This window comes from Doryrhamphus excisus, linkage group LG19 (genome assembly GCF_037039965.1).
Source record: "Doryrhamphus excisus strain RoL-2023G ecotype Guam linkage group LG19, RoL_Dexc_Guam_v1.1, whole genome shotgun sequence".
Taxonomy (NCBI): Eukaryota; Metazoa; Chordata; class Actinopteri; order Syngnathiformes; family Syngnathidae; genus Doryrhamphus; species Doryrhamphus excisus.
Window position 1 is genome coordinate 16,517,769 of NC_136375.1, and position 19,290 is coordinate 16,537,058.

General features: G+C 33.0%; 1 protein-coding gene across 1 annotated transcript; it reads right to left on the reverse strand.

Moving 5' to 3' along the window:
- Positions 1-986: 986 nt before the first annotated feature.
- On the reverse strand, positions 987-19,259 carry enpp2 (ectonucleotide pyrophosphatase/phosphodiesterase 2). The gene is made up of 27 exons (XM_078799190.1): positions 19,207-19,259; positions 19,054-19,124; positions 18,539-18,628; positions 18,215-18,302; positions 17,165-17,320; positions 16,021-16,146; positions 15,231-15,291; positions 14,887-14,984; positions 14,718-14,797; positions 13,781-13,900; positions 13,631-13,686; positions 13,351-13,416; positions 12,427-12,499; positions 12,228-12,336; positions 10,924-11,049; positions 9,679-9,710; positions 9,452-9,579; positions 8,763-8,838; positions 8,585-8,672; positions 8,292-8,461; positions 5,980-6,115; positions 5,702-5,841; positions 5,023-5,152; positions 4,854-4,931; positions 3,088-3,220; positions 2,501-2,654; positions 987-1,179 (listed from the first exon to the last, which is right to left on the reverse strand). Exons 3-27 carry the CDS (start codon positions 18,554-18,556, stop codon positions 1,009-1,011), a joined length of 2,613 nt encoding a protein of 870 aa, XP_078655316.1. The 5' UTR covers positions 18,557-18,628; positions 19,054-19,124; positions 19,207-19,259; the 3' UTR covers positions 987-1,008.
- Between the last annotated feature and the right edge of the window lie 31 nt (positions 19,260-19,290).

Sequence of the window (19,290 nt, forward strand, 5' to 3'; positions counted from 1 at the left end):
TACTCCAGTGCAACTTATGTATGTTTTTTTCTACCTAATTATGCATTTTTGGCCTTGTGCGACTTATACTCCGGAGCGACTTATAGTCCAGAAAATACGGTAAATAAACCCGCAAAAAATGTGACTTATACTCCAGTGCGACTTATGTATGTTTTTTTCTACATAATGATGCATTTTTGGCCTTGTGCGACTTATACTCCGGAGTGACTTATATTCCAGAAAATACGGTAAATAAACCCGCAAAAAATGTGACTTATACTCCAGTGCGACTTATGTATGTTTTTTTCTACCTAATTATGCATTTTTGGACTTGTGCGACTTATACTCCAAAGCGACTTATAGTCCAGAAAATACGGTAAATAAACTCGGAAAAAAAATGCAACTTATACTCCAGTGCGACTTATGTATGTTTTTTTTTACCTAATTATGCATTTTTGGCCTTGTGCGACTTATACTCTGGAGCGACTTATAGTCCAGAAAATACGGTACTTGACCAAAACAGACATTCCGCCATCTTGGAAGGCAAGTTGTAACAATAATAAAAGAATAGAGAACAGGCTGAATAGGTGTAAGATATGCTAACACAATGCTTATTCAGCTACACAAAAAATAAACATGAACACAAAAGGTGTCCAGTCTCCACAAGAGGGTGACGGGCGTATGCCTGAGGTACACCCTGGACTCGTCACCATCCAATCGCGGGCCACAAACAAGCATTCCCGCTTTCCATTGATTCCTACGAACGGTTAACCTAGCATCATATTTTCAGACGCTAAGTATCATGTGATTCATGATGAATTGGGAATTGCAAACAAGGACATTTGCAAATGATCCCTAACTTTTAGGCGTTAGCATCAGATGTAGAAAAGGGATTCAAATGAATCATTTGAAAGCACAAAGTGGGTACCACATCCACACCTTTCTGACCACAGCTGAGAAGATGTCACATTAGATGTCACATTAGATGTCACATAAGATGTCACATTAGATGTCACATTAGATGTCACATTAGATCTCACTCTCATACGTGTGCATAAAAGTTTTAAGTGAGAGAATGTCGGCATATCTCAGAGCGGTTCTACGGTACAAGTCCAGACCTGTCAGAATTTCAACATCTCTGACCCGAGCCGTGTGCATCTTCATCAGGTCCTCCACCCAGGTGGATTCCGCATCTGATTTCTGGACAGATTGAGTGACAAATTTGAGTGACATTTTTCCAGAGTTGGAGTGTGTGTTGCAGTGGCGCTATTAGGCCTTTTTATTGATGTTTTTTATTGTGTTTTTAAATAAAATGTATTGATTTTTTTTTCCCAAAAAAATCTGACAAATTTCATATAATTATGAAAAAGCAGGCATAATAATAATCAGAAGAATAATGATGATAGTAATAATAATAGGCAAATTAATAATATAATAATGATTATTATTATTAGAATTATTAGATTATTATTCTTCAATCCACCCTAAATAATTTTATATTTTTATTGATTTTTTAAATTATTTTTATTTACTTTTTTTTTACAAAAAAAATCTGACAAATTTCATATAATTATGAAAAAGCAGGCATAATAATAATCAGAAGAATAATGATGATAGTAATAATATAGGCAAATTAATAATATAATAATGATTATTATTATTAGAATTATTAGATTATTATTCTTCAATCCACCCTAAATAATTTTATATTTTTATTGATTTTTTTAAATTATGTTTATTTATTTACTTTTTTTTACAAAAAAATCTCTGACACATTTCATATAATTATGAAAAAGCAGACATAATAATCAGAAGAAGAATAATGATGATAGTAATAATAGGCAACTTAATAATATAATCTGATTATTATTATTATAATTATTAGATTATTATTCTTTAATCCACCCTAAATAATTTTATATTTTTATTGATTTTTTAAATTATTTTTATTTATTTATTTTTTTTTACAAAAAAAAATCTCTGACAAATTTCATATAATTATGAAAAAGCAGGCATAATAATAATAATCAGAAGAAGAATAATGATGATAGAAATAATAATAGGCTAATTAATAATATAATAATGATTATTATTGGAATTATTAGACTTATTAGATTATTATTTTTTAATCCACCCTAAATAATTTCATATTTTTTATTGATTTTTAATTTAGTTTTTCATTTTTTTTTTTTTTTTACCAAAAAAATCTCTGACAAATTGTATATAATAGGGCAAAAGCAGGCTAATAAGCAAACCAATAAGCAGGCTAATACTAGCCTACTACTACTACTACTAGTAGTAGTATAATAATGATGATAGTAATAATAATAGGCTAATGAATAATATAATAATGATGATGATATCATTGATGACTGTCCACTGGACAGAATGGTTTCGGAGCTTGTGTAGATTGTGTGTACTTTTGTACATTTAATGGTGGCCTAAAACTATTGAGTATCTCTACTAAATCTGTACAAAAGTGTGTTCTTGTTCCTTATGAATATTTTGTGGTGTTGCTTACGTTGCAGCTCTCGTCATTGTCGGCTTTGTGTGGCAGGATGAAGGCAGCACAGCTGAGAGGACCAGCGCATGAATCTGCAGCCTGCCTGAAGTCCAAGCAGCTGGTTAGAACCACAAAGAAGTGAGTCGGGACCAGGATGGAACCGCGTGCATGCCTGCGGTCAAACCAGAAGAAAGAAAGAAACGGGGGTTTGATCCTGATTGTTGACGTAAACGGCATTAGCAGTGCTAGCGTAAATATCCACATGAGAACTTATCTTTATGCATTTCCACGTAATAGCAGCCTGGGAAAATGTTAGAAGGTGCGTTGAAGGACCGTCAAAAAAATTGGGACACATCGTTGCTCACATTAAACATTCAAAAACTATTTTTTTGACTAAAATATTGGTCATATATTTCCAAATTTGATATCCCTTTATCCCGTTTTCCACAGAGCTTTACATCCCAATTTAAAAGAAATGTATTTCTACATATCATTAATTATGAGTTAACTATGAACAAAGGGTGGTTACTAAAGATTAAATAGTTGAATCAAATTACAGCCCAATAAAAATATACAAAAATATGAAAATATGAAATGATACTTACTCTTGAATTTTGTCAATGGAGTCCATGACACCGTCAGAGTCGTGATCAAATATGGGTCCGGTGAGAACGTTCATCCCGTTTCTTTCACTGGCATATTTCTTTAAAAGCACTCCCTGGAAATGAGCCCATATTCCTGACAACAAAAACGTCAAAGTAGGACATAGTACATACATGTATTCAGTCATACAGTATATTGTTTATGTATGTATGTATGTATGTATATCCATTTCAGCACCCCTAAACCCCTAAAGTTGATACATTTGATTTTCAGACATATATTGGATATGATATATTTCATCATTTTTGTGTGATTTAGTTGTCAGCACATTCAAAACGCCAATGGCGATTGTGAATATTACTATTGATTATTTCATCGATTGAATATTAAACCAAATAGAACTTTTAGGCTTCATTTGGTGATAAACTCATTGGATTGTCCCAGTGGCTTCATCAGGCCTATTTTAGGGGACCCCCTAAAATGTTCTTAAGCCCCCCGAAATAATTTTATATTTTTTATTTATTAAAAAAAAATGTAATAGATTTTTTTAGGGGATTCAGCCCTCCTAAAATGTTCTTAAGTCCCCCCAAATCATTTGCTATTTTTTATTGATTAAAAATAAAATTTTAATAGATTTTTTAGGGTATTCAGCCTCCCTGAAATGTTCTTAAGTCCCCCTAAATAATTTGCTATTTTTTATTGATTAAATTTGGTTTTTGATTTTATTAGGGGATTCAGTCCCCCCAAAATGTTCTTAAGCCCCCTTAAATAATTTGCTATTTTTTATTGATTTAAAAAATACATTTATAGATTTTTTAGGGGGTTTCAGCCCCCCTAAAATGTTTTTAAGCCCCCCAAAATAATTTGCTATTTTTTTATTGATTTCAAAAAAAATTGTAGCTTTAAGGGAGATTCAGACCCCCAAAATGTTCTTAAGCCCCCCTAAATAATTTTCTATTTTTTATTGATTAAAAAAACATTTATAGATTTTTTTAGGGGGATTCAGCCCCCTAAAATGTTCTTAAGTCCCCCTAAATAATTTGCAATTTTTTATTGATTTAAAAATTTTTATAGCTTTAAGGGGGATTCAGCCCCCCTAAAATGTTCTTAAGTCCCCCTATATAATTTGCTATTTTTTATTGATAAAAAAAATTATAGATTTTTTAGGGGGTTTCAGACCCCCAAAATGTTCTTAAGCCCCCCTAAATAATTTTCTATTTTTTATTGATTAAAAAAACATTTATAGATTTTTTTAGGGGGATTCAGCCCCCTAAAATGTTCTTAAGTCCCCCTAAATAATTTGCAATTTTTTATTGATTTAAAAATTTTTATAGCTTTAAGGGGGATTCAGCCCCCCTAAAATGTTCTTAAGTCCCCCTATATAATTTGCTATTTTTTATTGATAAAAAAAATTATAGATTTTTTAGGGGGTTTCAGACCCCCAAAATGTTCTGAAGCCCCCTTAAATAATTTACTATTTTTTATTGAGTTTTAAAAAATTATAGATTTTTTAGGGGAATTCAGCCACCCTAAAATGTTCTTAAGCCCCCCTAAATAATTTGCTATTTTTTATTGATTTAAAAAAAATTATAGATTTTTTTAGGGGGTTTCAGTCCCCTAAAATGTTCTTAAGCCCCCCTAAATAATTTGCTATTTTTTATTGATTTAAAAAAAATATATATAGATATATAGATTTTTTTTATAGATAGTCTCACTGTTGTGTCGCAACACTTGTGGCGTATACTGGAGGTTGAAGAAAGTTCCTTACTCTTGAACGCAGGATACATGGGTACAGTGTTGGTTATGAGCACCGCTTCATATTTTCTCTTCATGTCTGTGGATAATTCTGTCAATATAGAAAAGGAAATTGTCAACCAAATGCCAGCATTTAACCAAGCATGTATTATACCAATAATAATAATAATAATAATACATACGTGGAGGGTAGAGGAAGGCATAGGTGATGTGTTTGTGTGCCTTGTATTTGCTACAAGACTGACTGAAGGCTGCCGGGACTCTAACATCTGGTCGGATACATTTCATCTCTGGCAACGCAGATACTTCCACCTGTATGAGTGTACACACATATATTTTTATATATGAATAATATCTCCATGTTCCTCTAGTCAAGGAATATTTATGTATAATTATTCTCAGAAGTAAAATCATGATGTAAACCGTGTAACCAAGGCAACCAATCGTCATCTACAATGTAGACCCTTTGTTATTTTTCTAATTATTCTATTTATTCTTTATTTATTCTTCTAATTTCTATATTGTCATAATGTTGCAATTTCATTCTACTATATGTAAAATGACAATAAAGGGCATTTTGATTGTGATGTATAATGTCACAACACATATATTTATTATTATATTCTTATCTTTACATCATGTTCTTTTAAAAATCTTCTACACTACAGCAGATGTGTACTTTTAAGGTGACAAAAATATTAGCATTTTCTATCAAATTCTAATTACAAACAAAAGTAAAAAAAAAACAAAAAAAACACAAACGTACTATAAAAGCGAGCTGATCTCCTAATGAAAACTGCTCGGAAAACAATCAAACCAAAATGGCGGGAGGGAAGGAGGGAAGAAAAGAAAAGACAGCACCCGCCGGCTAACGGTGTATGACGTCCACAGCGGCATCGCCAGGTCTTTGCTGTAGCCACAGATATAGTCCGCATGCTGCAGAATGGAATACGTGGTGTAGTACTGGACTCCGGGGCGACCGTATGGCAAATTCCTACGATCTAAACCACAGCAGAGGACAGGAACAAGACCTGATTAAAAATCTTAACACCGGTTAAGATAGGTACCTCCCAAGATCATTTTTCCTGGTATTAGTTCCTAGGAAGGAACGTCCAAATGTTTCAAGTTAGAAGACTAACCATCAAAAGCTTGCCTCAGTCGCTGGTTTAGCTCCTCCACTTGGTTCTGCAAGAGACAGATCCAGAGTGACTCCAGATTATAGCCTCGTGCAAGCGTCACTTTCAAACCTCTCTGGCCTCTACTTTTTACTCCGGACTGCAAAAAAAAAAAAGGTAGATATTAAGGAAAAATATCTGGTGAGGAACATTTTCTTCCACAAATGTCACTGACACTCTACTGTATTGGAAACTTAGACTTAAACCCAAGTCTTATGTCAGGGCAGGCGACAACAAGATGACATTTGTGTAGCTTCAACATTTGGCTAACTTTCTGCTCTCAAAGGAGACGGATGTTGATAAATATCGAATCATATCAAAATTTAGAAAGAACACAGGAGTCGTTCGGAAGCTGAAGCTGGACTGAAATGCTGTGGAAATACACTAAAACATAGAATGATAGTAAGAGTCAATTTATTAGTCTGAGCTCAACATTGATACATGAATTTCACTACAAGGAGGAAATAAAACCAAAAGGCCAAAAATGCATCATTAGGTAGAAAAAAACATACATAAGTCGCACTGGAGTATAAGTGGCATTTTTTGCGGGTTTATTTACCGTATTTTCTGGACTATAAGTCGCTCCGGAGTATAAGTCGCACAAGGCCAAAAATGCATAATTAGGTAGAAAAAAAACATACATAAGTCGCACTGGAGTATAAGTCGCACAAGACCAAAATGCATCATTCGGTAGAAAAAAACATACATAAGTCGCACTGGAGTATAAGTCGCATTTTTTGCGGGTTTATTTACCGTATTTTCTGGACTATAAGTCGCTCCGGAGTATAAGTCGCACAAGGCCAAAAATGCATCATTAGGTAGAAAAAAAACATAAGTCGCACTGGAGTATAAGTCGCATTTTTCGCGGGTTTATTTAACATATTTTCTGGACTATAAGTCGCTCCGGAGTATAAGTCGCACAAGGCCAAAAATGCATAATTAGGCAGAAAAAAAACATACATAAGTCACATTTTTTTTAACTTTATTTACCATATTTTCTGGACTATAAGTCGCTCCGGAGTATAAGTCGCATAAGACCAAAATGCATCATTAGGTAGAAAAAACATACATAAGTCGCACTGGAGTATAAGTCGCATTTTTTGCGGGTTTATTTACCATATTTTCTGGACTATAAGTCGCTCCAGAGTATAAGTCGCACAAGGCCAAAAATGCATAATTCGGTAGAAAAAAACATACATAAGTCACACTGGAGTATAAGTCGCATTTTTTGCGGGTTTATTTACCGTATTTTCTGGACTATAAGTCGCTCCGGAGTATAAGTCGCACAAGGCCAAAAATGCATAATTCGGTAGAAAAAAACATACATAAGTCGCACTGGAGTATAAGTCGCATTTTTTGCGGGTTTATTTACCGTATTTTCTGGACTATAAGTCGCTCCAGAGTATAAGTCGCACAAGGCCAAAAATGCATAATTAGGTAGAAAAAAACATACATAAGTCGCACTGGAGTATAAGTCGCATTTTTTAGAGTTTATTTACCGTATTTTCTGGACTATAAGTCGCTTCGGAGTATAAGTCGCACAAGGCCAAAAACGCAACAAAGACATAAAAAGTCATCACAAGCTCAACATTATTAAATTATTATAATAATAATTATTATTATTATGCTAATTTTGGGGCCTTTGTATTGAGTTGAGGACTCGGATAGAGCAGCTACACACCATAACCCAAATTTCTAGATCTTCTAGAATCGGCACCTATTCCAGCTGAATTTCCAAATCGCTGTTTTAATTTATTCCACCCATTGCCCGCCTTGGGCACGCCCACTCCACTGTGATTGGTCCCACTCCCAAGTGCTCCAGACTAATGCCAAACCCCCCTTTCTAATCTATGTGAAGCCTTTGGAAAACTACTTTGGAATGCTACTTTGGAATGCTACTTCGGAATGCTACTTTGGGAAAAAAGTTGATGAATGAGGAAAACGAGACGGAAGAGTAGAAGAGATATCTGCTGTGGACCAGGAAGTAGCAAAGATCGGTAAACAGGTAAACTGAGGAAAAGACAGGAAGCAGAACTGGATGTAGCAGACGTGAGGATGCTGAGGTTCTCATTGGGAGTGACCGGGATGGATAGGATCAGGAATGAGTTGGGGACATGTCGAGAAGAGAGATAGCACATATATCGGTAGAAGAATGCTGCGTTTAGAGCTGCCAGGTAGGAGGTGCACAAGAAGATATCTATATCTATATATCTATATCTATATATCTATATATCTATATATCTATATATCTATATATCTATATATCTATATCTCACCTTAAAATTGCAGCTGCAGCCGAGGTCATCGGCGTGCGTATGATCGTGAACAATGGCGCTTGGCTTGGAAACTTCCTCTGGCATTGTGGGCCTGAAGGGAGGGTTCCTCAACAAGTGGTTCAGACTACCGTGGGTTCCATTATTGGGCGACGGTCTTAGACCTAAAAGATCTGAGAGACAGTCATGGTATGTTGGTTGGTTGGCATGTTACATGTTATAAAATGCTAGTGCTATCAACCAGCTGCCCCCCCCCCCCAACCACGACCACTACGATTTATGAAAAAGGGTCTTACCACACATCACATTATAAAGCTCAATGTTTTCAAAGGCTGGAACTTTGGTCTTGAATTTAAACGAAGGTCCGTATCCCAGGAAAATGGTCTGAAATCCCATTTGGTTATACGTATGAATTTCATGATTTGAATCATAGTATAATTGATAAATGGAATATCAATGTTTACATTTCCGTACCTGCATACTATTGATCTTACTGTCATATCCGTGGTCACCAAAAAAGCCACAAAGACGCTTAACTTCAGGTGCTTTCCTGGAAGAAACACAGCACAAACACGGATAGACGGATGGGAAAAATGGATTCATCGTTAAAACAAAAGATACAAAAAAATATGACAATTTATGACTGATTTTGTTTCGCTTCTTTCTGTGATCACTCTACATGACAAAAATACACTGAAAGCATAAAATACATCAAATATACCTACAGCTCACAGAAATATGTACTGCGTGTGATTTAGTGCCAGGTATTCGCACTGTCATACATCATAACAACAAAATAATAAACTGATGATGCAATGTCAGCAGACATTGCGTGTGAATTCTGAAAGTGAAAAAAATAAAAATTTTGAAAAAACACAGGAGTCGTTTGGAAGCTGAAGCTGGACTGAAATGCTGTGGAAATACACTAAAACATAGAATGAAAGTAAGATTAAATGTATTAGTCTGGAATTGAACCATCTGCGGGTGTGGATCCAAGAACTCTTAATAGCTGTACCATAAAACTTGTACTAATTTACCACAATTAGGATACGGCAAATACGTCGAGTACCACGGCCCAGTCCACCGCCGCGAGTTCAAGCTATTCAACGTGGTTTTCGAAATACATATATAATATTTTCATATGAATAAAAATGAGATGTCACCTGGCAACGTGCCACTTCCTGTCCACCAGTATATGTACATCCTCTATGCGGTGATTGTTTGCGTAGTGTAGTCTCTTGGGCAGATGCTGTTTTAAGTAAGGCCTAAAATGCTGGTCTGGTTTCCTGCACTATGATCATTTGGGTAGAAACGCAAACCATTAGAAGAACTATTCTGTAGAAATGAGCAGTTTGATCATAATCATAATCATAAGTAGTACAGTACTTACAGTTAGATTTGCCATAACAGCCCGAGGGTCGTCTGAAAGAAAAGTGAAAGTGATTGTCATACAGTATTTGTACCATACTGCCCGATATCATGAAGTCGAAACTGAAACTACTCGAAAATTCCATTGACTATGATCCCAGGTCCGTATTAGATGGTGTCTAGGTCCGGACTCGGGACACGACCCGACAGTTTGTGTCCCTATTGTGTTTGCTATGAACCAGGAGTATCGACTTAAAAATAAAGAATGCCTCTTTGATAAAAAAAAAATAAATTACTTCTAAGAGACAGTGGCGTCATTAGGCCTATTTTAAAATTAAAAATTAAAAATTAAAAATTAAAAATTAAAAATTAAAAATTAAAAATTAAAAATTAAAAATTAAAAATTTAAAATTTTAAAATTAAAATTAAAATTAAAATTAAAATTAAAATTAAAATTAAAATTAAAATTAAAATTAAAATTAAAATTAAAATTAAAATTAAAATTAAAATTAAAATTAAAATTAAAATTAATTTAACAAGGAGAGGTCATTTTTTTAGGTTTTGAGTATAAGCAAAACTAATGTTTTAAATTAAAATTAAAATTAAAATTAAAATTAAAATTAAAATTAAAATTAAAATTAAAATTAAAATTAATTTAACAAGGAGAGGTCATTTTTTTAGGTTTTGAGTATAAGCAAAACTAATGTTTAAAATTAAAATTAAAATTAAAATTAAAATTAAAATTAAAATTAAAATTAAAATTAAAATTAATTTAACAAGGAGAGGTCATTTTTTTAGGTTTTGAGTATAAGCAAAACTAATGTTTTAAATTTTAATAAAAAATTAAAATTAAAATTAAAATTAAAATTAAAATTAAAATTAAAATTAAAATTAAAATTAAAATTAAAATTAAAATTAAAATTAAAATTAAAATTAAAATTAAAATTAAAATTAAAATTAAAATTAAAATTAATTTTAAACATTAGTTTTGCTTATACTCAAAACCTAAAAAAAATGACCTCTCCTTGTTAAATGACCATTTTGTTTGTTTTCTTATTGAACTATAATATTTGTAGAATGTCTTTAATGTGCTAGCTTGATACTAATTTACACTGAAAAAGCATTGGCTATTTTATATACTTCCTGTTTTCAAACACTTCCTAAAGCTCAACAAGAGACGGGTTTGGCACGTGATCCTTCTGTCCAAATGATGATAGAGGTTCAGGTCCAACAGCTTATAAACATAAAAACTTCAAAAGTCTCTTACATTTTGCGCTGCTGAGGAATCTGGGGCGTATTCGGCCCGAGGATCCGGGAATAAGAATGATGTCATCAACATTTGTCAAGTAGCTGCTGAGGAACTCTGTTTGGTCACAGTGGGCCTCTTCCATACCTGATAAGGACCAAGACCAGTTTGGGTGCCAGTACTACGTATCTACGGACAAGTTGTGTTCATGGGACGGCCATGTACATAAGTCAAGTATTAGCGTACACACATGGAGCGCATGGAGGACATCTCAAATACAGCACAGGTGGGAACAAGTCAGTGTTTTGTCTGTCTCAAGTCTTTAATGGGGCGACGGGTCCAATCAGGTCCGAGTCTGGAAATATTGGAGTATACTATGGTACCCATTATGTCATTATATGTTCATATCACCTCGTACTTCGGTACGTGACAAAAAATAAAAAAATGTAAAAAAAAAATTACATTTTTTTTTAAAGTAAATAAATAAAAAAATAATAAAAAATCAATAAAAATTATAAAATTATTTAGGGGGATTAAAGAATAATAATCTAATAATTCTAATAATAATCAATATTATATTATTAATTAGCCTATTATTATTACTATCATCATTATTCTACTACTAGTAGTAGTAGTAGTAGGCTAGTATTAGCCTGCTTATTGGCTTGCTTATTAGCCTGCTTTTGCCCTATTATATACAATTTGTCAGACATTTTTTGTAAATATTTTTTTGTATATATTATTCATTAGCCTATTATTATTACTATCATCATTATTCTTCTTCTGATTATTACTACTTATTACTACTACTACTATATTATTATTAGTAGAATTAGCCTCCTTATTAGCTTTCTTATTAGCCTGCTTTTGCATATATGAAATTTGTCAGAGATTTTGTTTTTGTTAAAAAAAATAAATAAATAAAAAAAAATTAAAAAAATCAATATAAAATTATTTAGGGAATTAAAAAATAATAATCTAACAATTCTAATAATAATCATTATTATATTATTAATTAGCCTATTATTATTAACCCTACAATATAAAATTTGTCAGATTTTTTTGGGTAAAATAAATTAAAAAAATACATAAAAAAATTTTAAAAAACAATTTTTATCAATAAAAAATATCAAATTATTTCAGGGGGCTTAAGAACATTTTAAGAATGCTGACAAGGCATTCTTAATCCTGATTGGATGTTAATAGATGCATTCAATGAGGCCGATTCTGTGGGAAATATATATGAAATATATATGAAATATTTTCACGTCATCGGACTAAACTCCAAGTCATGTCTCGAGTCGTTGTGTTGCGTGTTTAAATACCGTGATCCCCGACGATCATAACGTTGACACATCGTTGTAATTTCATCTGCTTGAGTCCGTTCATGAGTTGCCCGATGATCCTGTCCGTGCGTCTCAGAGGATGATTCAACTGGAGGACAACCCAAAGGACACCAGGATTACAGTCAGTCCAACGGCGACACGTTTGATCACGGCATCCATCATGTCACATGCTACTCACTTCTATGCTCATGGGCCCCATTTTGTGTCCGTATGTGTCTGGCTGCTCAAAGTGCATGCCATAAATGTAGGGTCTAAAAGACGATTTCACAAACATCAGTAGCAGGAACAAGGGAGTACAAATAATCGATAGTTATGCCTATGAATGGACAGTATAATACATAGTATAGATGCTTTCTTTGTATTTGAATGCACACTGTAGGAGACATTTATGATGTCTTTTGTAAAAAAAAAAATAATATTTATATATGATTTATTATTATTATTTATGTAATTATTATTTTATAATTACTAAATCCTACCCCTCCATCTGTTACTTTTACAATCAGTAACTGTTACGTTTGTTCACTTCCTGCTTTCTAATTAAATTAAATTAAATTAAATTAAATTAAATTAAATTAAATTAAATTAAATTAAATTAAATTAAATTAAATTAAATTAAATTAAATTAAATTAAATTAAATTAAATTAAATTAAATTAAATTAAATTAAATTAATCAGTTCCCAGTTCCACATGTCCAAAAGGAGTAGGAAGAAGCAAAGCTTATTAAATCCTACCCCTCCATCTGGTACTTTTACAATCACTAACTCTTACATTTGTTCACTTCCTGCTTTCTAATATAATTTAAGGAATTTTTAAAATAAAATAAAATGAAATAAAATAAAATAAAATAAAATAAAATAAAATAAAATAAAATAAAATAAAATAAAATAAAATAAAATAAAATAAAATAAAATAAAATAAACTGATCTGACCTAACTAAACTTTTAGTATATCCTCATTTGACAAGATTTTGGAGTTGGGCCATTATTAAAACATAAAGTTGAACTAAGACTAATGTCAAACAAACAACGTTTACAACATGAATGAATGAATGAATGAATGAATGAATGAATGAATGAATGAATGAATGAATGAATTCACCTCTCCACTTCAGGCAGATGGAGCCACTGTAATATGGTCAGTATCCGCCTTTCCAGTGGAACGGCACTAAAAAAAAAAAAAAAAGAAAAAGAAAGATTGATGGGAACACATGATTTCATCTGTAACGGGGGTGTCCTAAGTGTTGCCCCAAGATGATTTTTATTGGCCCATGGCACATTCCAAAATCATTCATGCAAACTCCACACAAAAAAAAGTCCTTGAAGTCCTCTGGAAGGCGAAGGCGTCTGGCGTCATGTGTAATGAACGCGTAAGAACCTACCCAGGCCAGAAGAAAGTGGCTGCTTTCAGTCCTTGTTTGAGAGCCGTGATCCAGATCTTTAATAAAACAAACAAACAAAGATGACGCTATCAGAGATTTAGCAAGCAGAGGTCTATTGGCTTCACTTCACGATGGATTGGGAATGCTTACCGGTTGCCCCCCCCACCAGCGGTGATTAAGTTTCTCTCTGCTCCTCAGAGTGAAGGTGGCATCAAAGACAGGGTCGTACATGGAATTCCCAATGATACCATGAGACTCTGGATAAAGACCCTGAAAGTCAAAACCATCGTCTTCAGTTGGACTCGGAAGAATTGACAAGTGTGAAGTATTCCTTTTCCACCGGTAATCTCTTTTAACCGAAAACCTTTGACACTTACGATGGTACCCATTATGTCATTGTAAAAAATAAACATTTAAACGTTTAATGTTTAAATGTAACATTAACATTTAACATTTAACATTTAACATTTAAATAAACAAAATAACATTTAAAAAATTTAAAAATTTAAAAAAATTTAAAAATTTAAAAAAATTTAAAAATTTTAAAAAATTTAAAAATTTTAAAAAATTTAAAAAACAAAAAACATAAGCTATATTAGGAAAGCAGCAAGTGAACAAATGTAACAGTTACTGATTGAAGATAAAAATAAAAATAAAAATAAAAATAAAAATAAAAATAAAAATAAAAATAAAAATAAAAATAAAAATAAAAATAAAAATAAAAATAAAAATAAAAATAAAAATAAAAATTTCTCGTCATACATTACAATATCCACATTACGTCTACATAAATTGAGTGCCATCTCCAGTTCGGGAATGAGATCTTGCTCATACTCATACTCATATATATAACTAAAATAAAATAAAATTTAAAAATGTTAAAAAATTAAAAAAACTTCAAAAAAAACAGAAAAAAACTTAAACTATATTAGGAAAGCAGGAAGTGAACAAATGTAAGAGTTAGTGATTGTAAAAGTAGCAGATGGAGGGGTAGGATTTAATAAGCTTTGCTTCTTCCTACTCCTTTTGGACATGTGGAACTGGGAACTGATTATGTACATAATGCATTCAATTGGAAGAGATATACCGTGGCCAGCGTGTAGAGGTTGGGGAAGGTCTTGGACGGATACACTGGCCTCATATATGGAGCATGGGTGCCACACGTTCCTGGGAAAAGGATAAGCATGAACAAATACAATATCCAGTATTCCCCAGGATAGAAATGGTAAGTGATCATTACATAGTTGAATACGTACTGAGTTTCTCAATGTTAGGTATGACAGTATCTCCTCTCTTCATGTAAGAAGCTCGAAAACCATCCACCGAGAGAATGATGAGCGGTGAGCGCACAAATCTGCAAGCACGGTAACAACATGTGAACCAGTCATGATGTGCTACATATATCACTAGATTCACACTTACTTTACTTTGGTACGTGACACAAAATAAAGAATACATTTAAATTTAACTAAAAAAAAAACTACCAACATATTACCATGTTATGCAATTTGGATAAAAAAAAATCAAAGCACTTGAATGTTTCTGAATATTATTGTTGATTAGCATGCTGGTTTGATGAGGTGCTGCTAGTAAAACACACCCTGCAGGGCACTGTGCGGTCTTCATATCGTCACATTCATCCTGGAGCCATGAAGTGTCTCCTGAAAAACAGGCAGACAACCAAAGTGCCACATATAACTATCATTTCATAATAATATAATATCATTTCAATATGTGGCTCAGATACATTACAATATCTACATTACGTCTACATAAATTGAGTGCCATCTCCAGTTCGGGAATGAGATCCTGCTCATACTCATATTCATAGTCATATATATGACTAAAATAAAATAAAATAACATTTAAAAAATTTTAAATATTTAAAAAAATTTAAAAAAATTTAAAAAACAACATAAGCTATATTAGGAAAGCAGCAAGTGAACAAATGTAACAGTTACTGATTGAAAATAAAAATAAAAATAAAAATAAAAATAAAAATAAAAATAAAAATAAAAATAAAAATAAAAATAAAAATAAAAATAAAAATAAAAATAAAAATAAAAATAAAAATAAAAATAAAAATAAAAATAAAAATAAAAATAAAAATAAAAATTTCTCGTCATACATTACAATATCCACATTACGTCTACATAAATTGAGTGCCATCTCCAGTTCGGGAATGAGATCTTGCTCATACTCATACTCATATATATATATAACTAAAATAAAATAAAATTTAAAAATGTTAAAAAATTAAAAAAACTTAAAAAAAAACAGAAAAAAACTTAATTAGATTTACGTTACTTTCTATCAAAACAGTAGCTTTGGTTAGAGTACATTTTGGTTTGAGTCGGATGTTAACCAAGACAGCGCTGTATCGTACTTACCTCTACAGAGTGTCCTGTAGTTGGTGCAGCAGTCTCCTTGGGCGAGACAGTCATGTGAGCAGTGGCAGGAATGGTGCTCATTGCGCAACTCCCCACAGCGATCTTTACTGCACTCGTAGCCACCTTCTGTTAGCAGGAAACAGAACCACTGAGTCATGTGATTGACTGCATACGTTCTAATGGATCAGTGTTGACATCATAAAAAAAGATTTTTTATGATCTTCTAGATGTGGCCCCTGGTCCTTTTTAGAGCACAGCTAGTCCGCTGAACGTAATCTTTCCCTTTTTTGCAGGATGCTTGGCTTTTCTTCCGATTGCAGATGACCATGTCTCATGATCCCGGATGTTTTGGATGCTGCTGCCTTTCTTAGCTTGAACGTGAAAAATTTAAAATTTAAAATTTAAAATTTAAAATTTAAAATTTAAAATTTAAAATTTAAAATTTAAAATTTAAATTGAAAATTGAAAATTACGTTTATGGTCATATCACCTCTTCGGTCCTGTACTTCGGTACAGGACAAAAAAAATTTTAAATGATTTTTTTAATGTAAAATTTAAATTAATAAAATTAAGTTTATGGTATATATATATATATTATATCACCTTGTACTTCGGTACGGGACAAAAAATAAAAAAATTAAAATGATTTCTTTTTTAAATGTAAAATTTAAATTAGTAAAATTAAGTTTATGGTCATATCACCTTGTACTTTGGTACGGGACAAAAAATAACAAAATTAAAATGATTTTTAAAAAATGTAAAATGTAAAATTAAGTTTATGGTCATATGACCTCGTACTTCGGTATGGGACAAAAAATAAAAAAAACCCCTATAAACTATATTGGGAAAGCAGGAGGTGAACAAATGTAAGAGTTAGTGATTGTAAAAGTACCAGATGGAGGGGTAGGATTTAATAAGCTTTGCTTCTTCCTACTCCTTTTGGACATGTGGAACTGGGAACTGATTATGGGATGCACTCAATTGGAATCTGATGCATGTTCACATGAAATTAAACCATTACCATAAGTCAATGTGAAAAGTACGGAAGCAGGGAAAAGCGGCATGTAGGAGTTAAAGGAAAACCAAGGAAATGTGAAAATGACCAAGATAGCCGCTGGTTCATTTAGGGAAAAGGATCCATTACCTGTCCTGAGGCAGAGATGGTCAAAGTCAGGGCAGCAGCCATTGTAGGTCTTACATAGATTGTCACAACGACACTTTGGTGGCTCCACCTCAACCAGCTCAAAACATCTGTTCCTGCAGGAGCTAAATGTTGCCGCGTGCTGAGCTGTAGGACGCACTGGGAAAACAACACAAGGAGGAAAAGGTTCCTTTATTTTTAGGGGCACACCCCCATCTCCTTCAGAATGTGGGACATTTGGGTGGTCACCGGATTGAACACTACCTCCAGTCACAGTGTCAACACAAACTTACTAAGCATACCACAAGGCATGCTGGGAAGGCAGAGGCTCTGCCGGCAATGCTGCCAGGAAAATAGGCAGGATAAGCCTATATATAAGCTTATATATAAGCGTGTAAGCTTATATAGTATTAGCCTGCTTTTGCCCTATTATATAAAATTTGTCAGAGATTTTTTTGGTAAAAAAAATAAAAATAAATGCATACATAATGTTTTTTTTAATTAAAAAAATCTATAAAAAATATAAAATTATTTAAGGGGACTGAAGAACAAAAAAAATAAAATAAAATAAAAAAAATAAATGAAAAAAATCAATAAAAAATATGAAATTATTTAGGGGATCTTAAGAACATTTTGAAATAGGCCTAATGATGCCTTAGAAGTAAAAAAAAAAAAAAAAAAACATGCTAGGTTAATTGGCGACTCCAAATTGTCCATAGGTATGAATGTGAGTGTGAATGGTTGTTTGTCTATATGTGCCCTGTGATTGGCTGGCCCCTGTGACCCTAATGAGGATAAGCGGTAGAAAATGAATGAATGAATGAATGATCTCATGTCATGTCTGTTACCGGTCTTTGTTGGATTTTCATAAATAGCAAAAAAGCTTTCACCGAGACAATCGTGGGTGTCGGTAGTAAAATGTTAACTAAAATGTTTTCACATCAAAAAGCGCCACAAAAAATAAAGAAATAGTCTAAAAATCCAGACAGAGGCTGTGAATAGGAAGCCATTTAGCACAACCAAAGTCTTGTTATGGTTTTAAATAATACTTACTGTCACTGAAAGCTTCTCCTGGGTGTTTGGCTCTGGAATAAACCAAACCCAAACCGGCTCCAAAGAGAATCCACAGCATCCACAGAACCTACAAAGTCACATTTCATGTCACTGAATGACTCTTTTGAAAGATCGTTCTCGTCATTGCTTGTAGCTTACTCGTTTAAAATGGTTGATTCCATCATCATCATATCATACTGTATGTATCTCATACTTTTACCACGCCAACAGTTTGACCTCCAAGGTGAACTTTTATGGATATGATAGCAATATAAAAGCGCCACGGTGTTATTAGTGAGCATTAAAAGTGAATACTTCACCTACCAGTTTGGGTGCAAACATGTCGTGTTGTGAAGAAGACGGTGTCGATCTTGTGATAGCATCCAAGCTAACCGGTGGACAAGCCAGCAGCTCCTTTTAAACAAACATATGTAGATATGTATTTATACTTGTATACATGTATTCATCAATGGCGGACTCCTGCTTCGTCACAAGGCGGAGCTTTAAAAAACATCCTCATCATATTACTGATAGTATTTGACCTCCTCAAGTTCAACAGGTTCAGATTTATCAGGATTATTGAACCACCATGACAACAAACGAATACGATAGCTATGTTAGTCGCTGTTAATGATACCTGTGGAAATAAAATTATTTTTCTTGAGCAAGATTATCATAAAAATTAATAAGCATTCTTTGATATTTTCCCACAAAATTAACCCTAACTATTACCAAACTATACATTTTTGGTGCTACTTTCTGCGTTATTGCGCTGTAATTGAAACTTCGGACACTAGGTGGTGCTGCTGGACAAGAATTGAAGTCATTCGTAGAACAACCTTTCTTTTCTTCTACATGTCCTCATCGGGGTCAGTTTTGGGGGAGGGGGCGTACACGCTGGACTGCTCACCTGTCAATCACGGAACACACACACACACATCTTTCTAAAGGAAGAATTCACACCTATGTACTATTTACTCTATAGTATTTACATAATATGCATGTTTTCTGTACCGCTGGAGGGGGGCGTGGGGACACGCCCCCATCTTCACGTGATGCTCCTCTCGTCCAATGAC

Coding starts and splice junctions, on each gene's coding strand:
- enpp2 (XM_078799190.1), bottom strand. Junction 13,417..13,630: donor GCCACTTTCTTCTGGCCTGG/GTAGGTTCTTAC, acceptor TTTTTTTTTTAG/TGCCGTTCCACTGGAAAGGC. Junction 9,580..9,678: donor CTGTTATGGCAAATCTAACT/GTAAGTACTGTA, acceptor AAATGATCATAG/TGCAGGAAACCAGACCAGCA.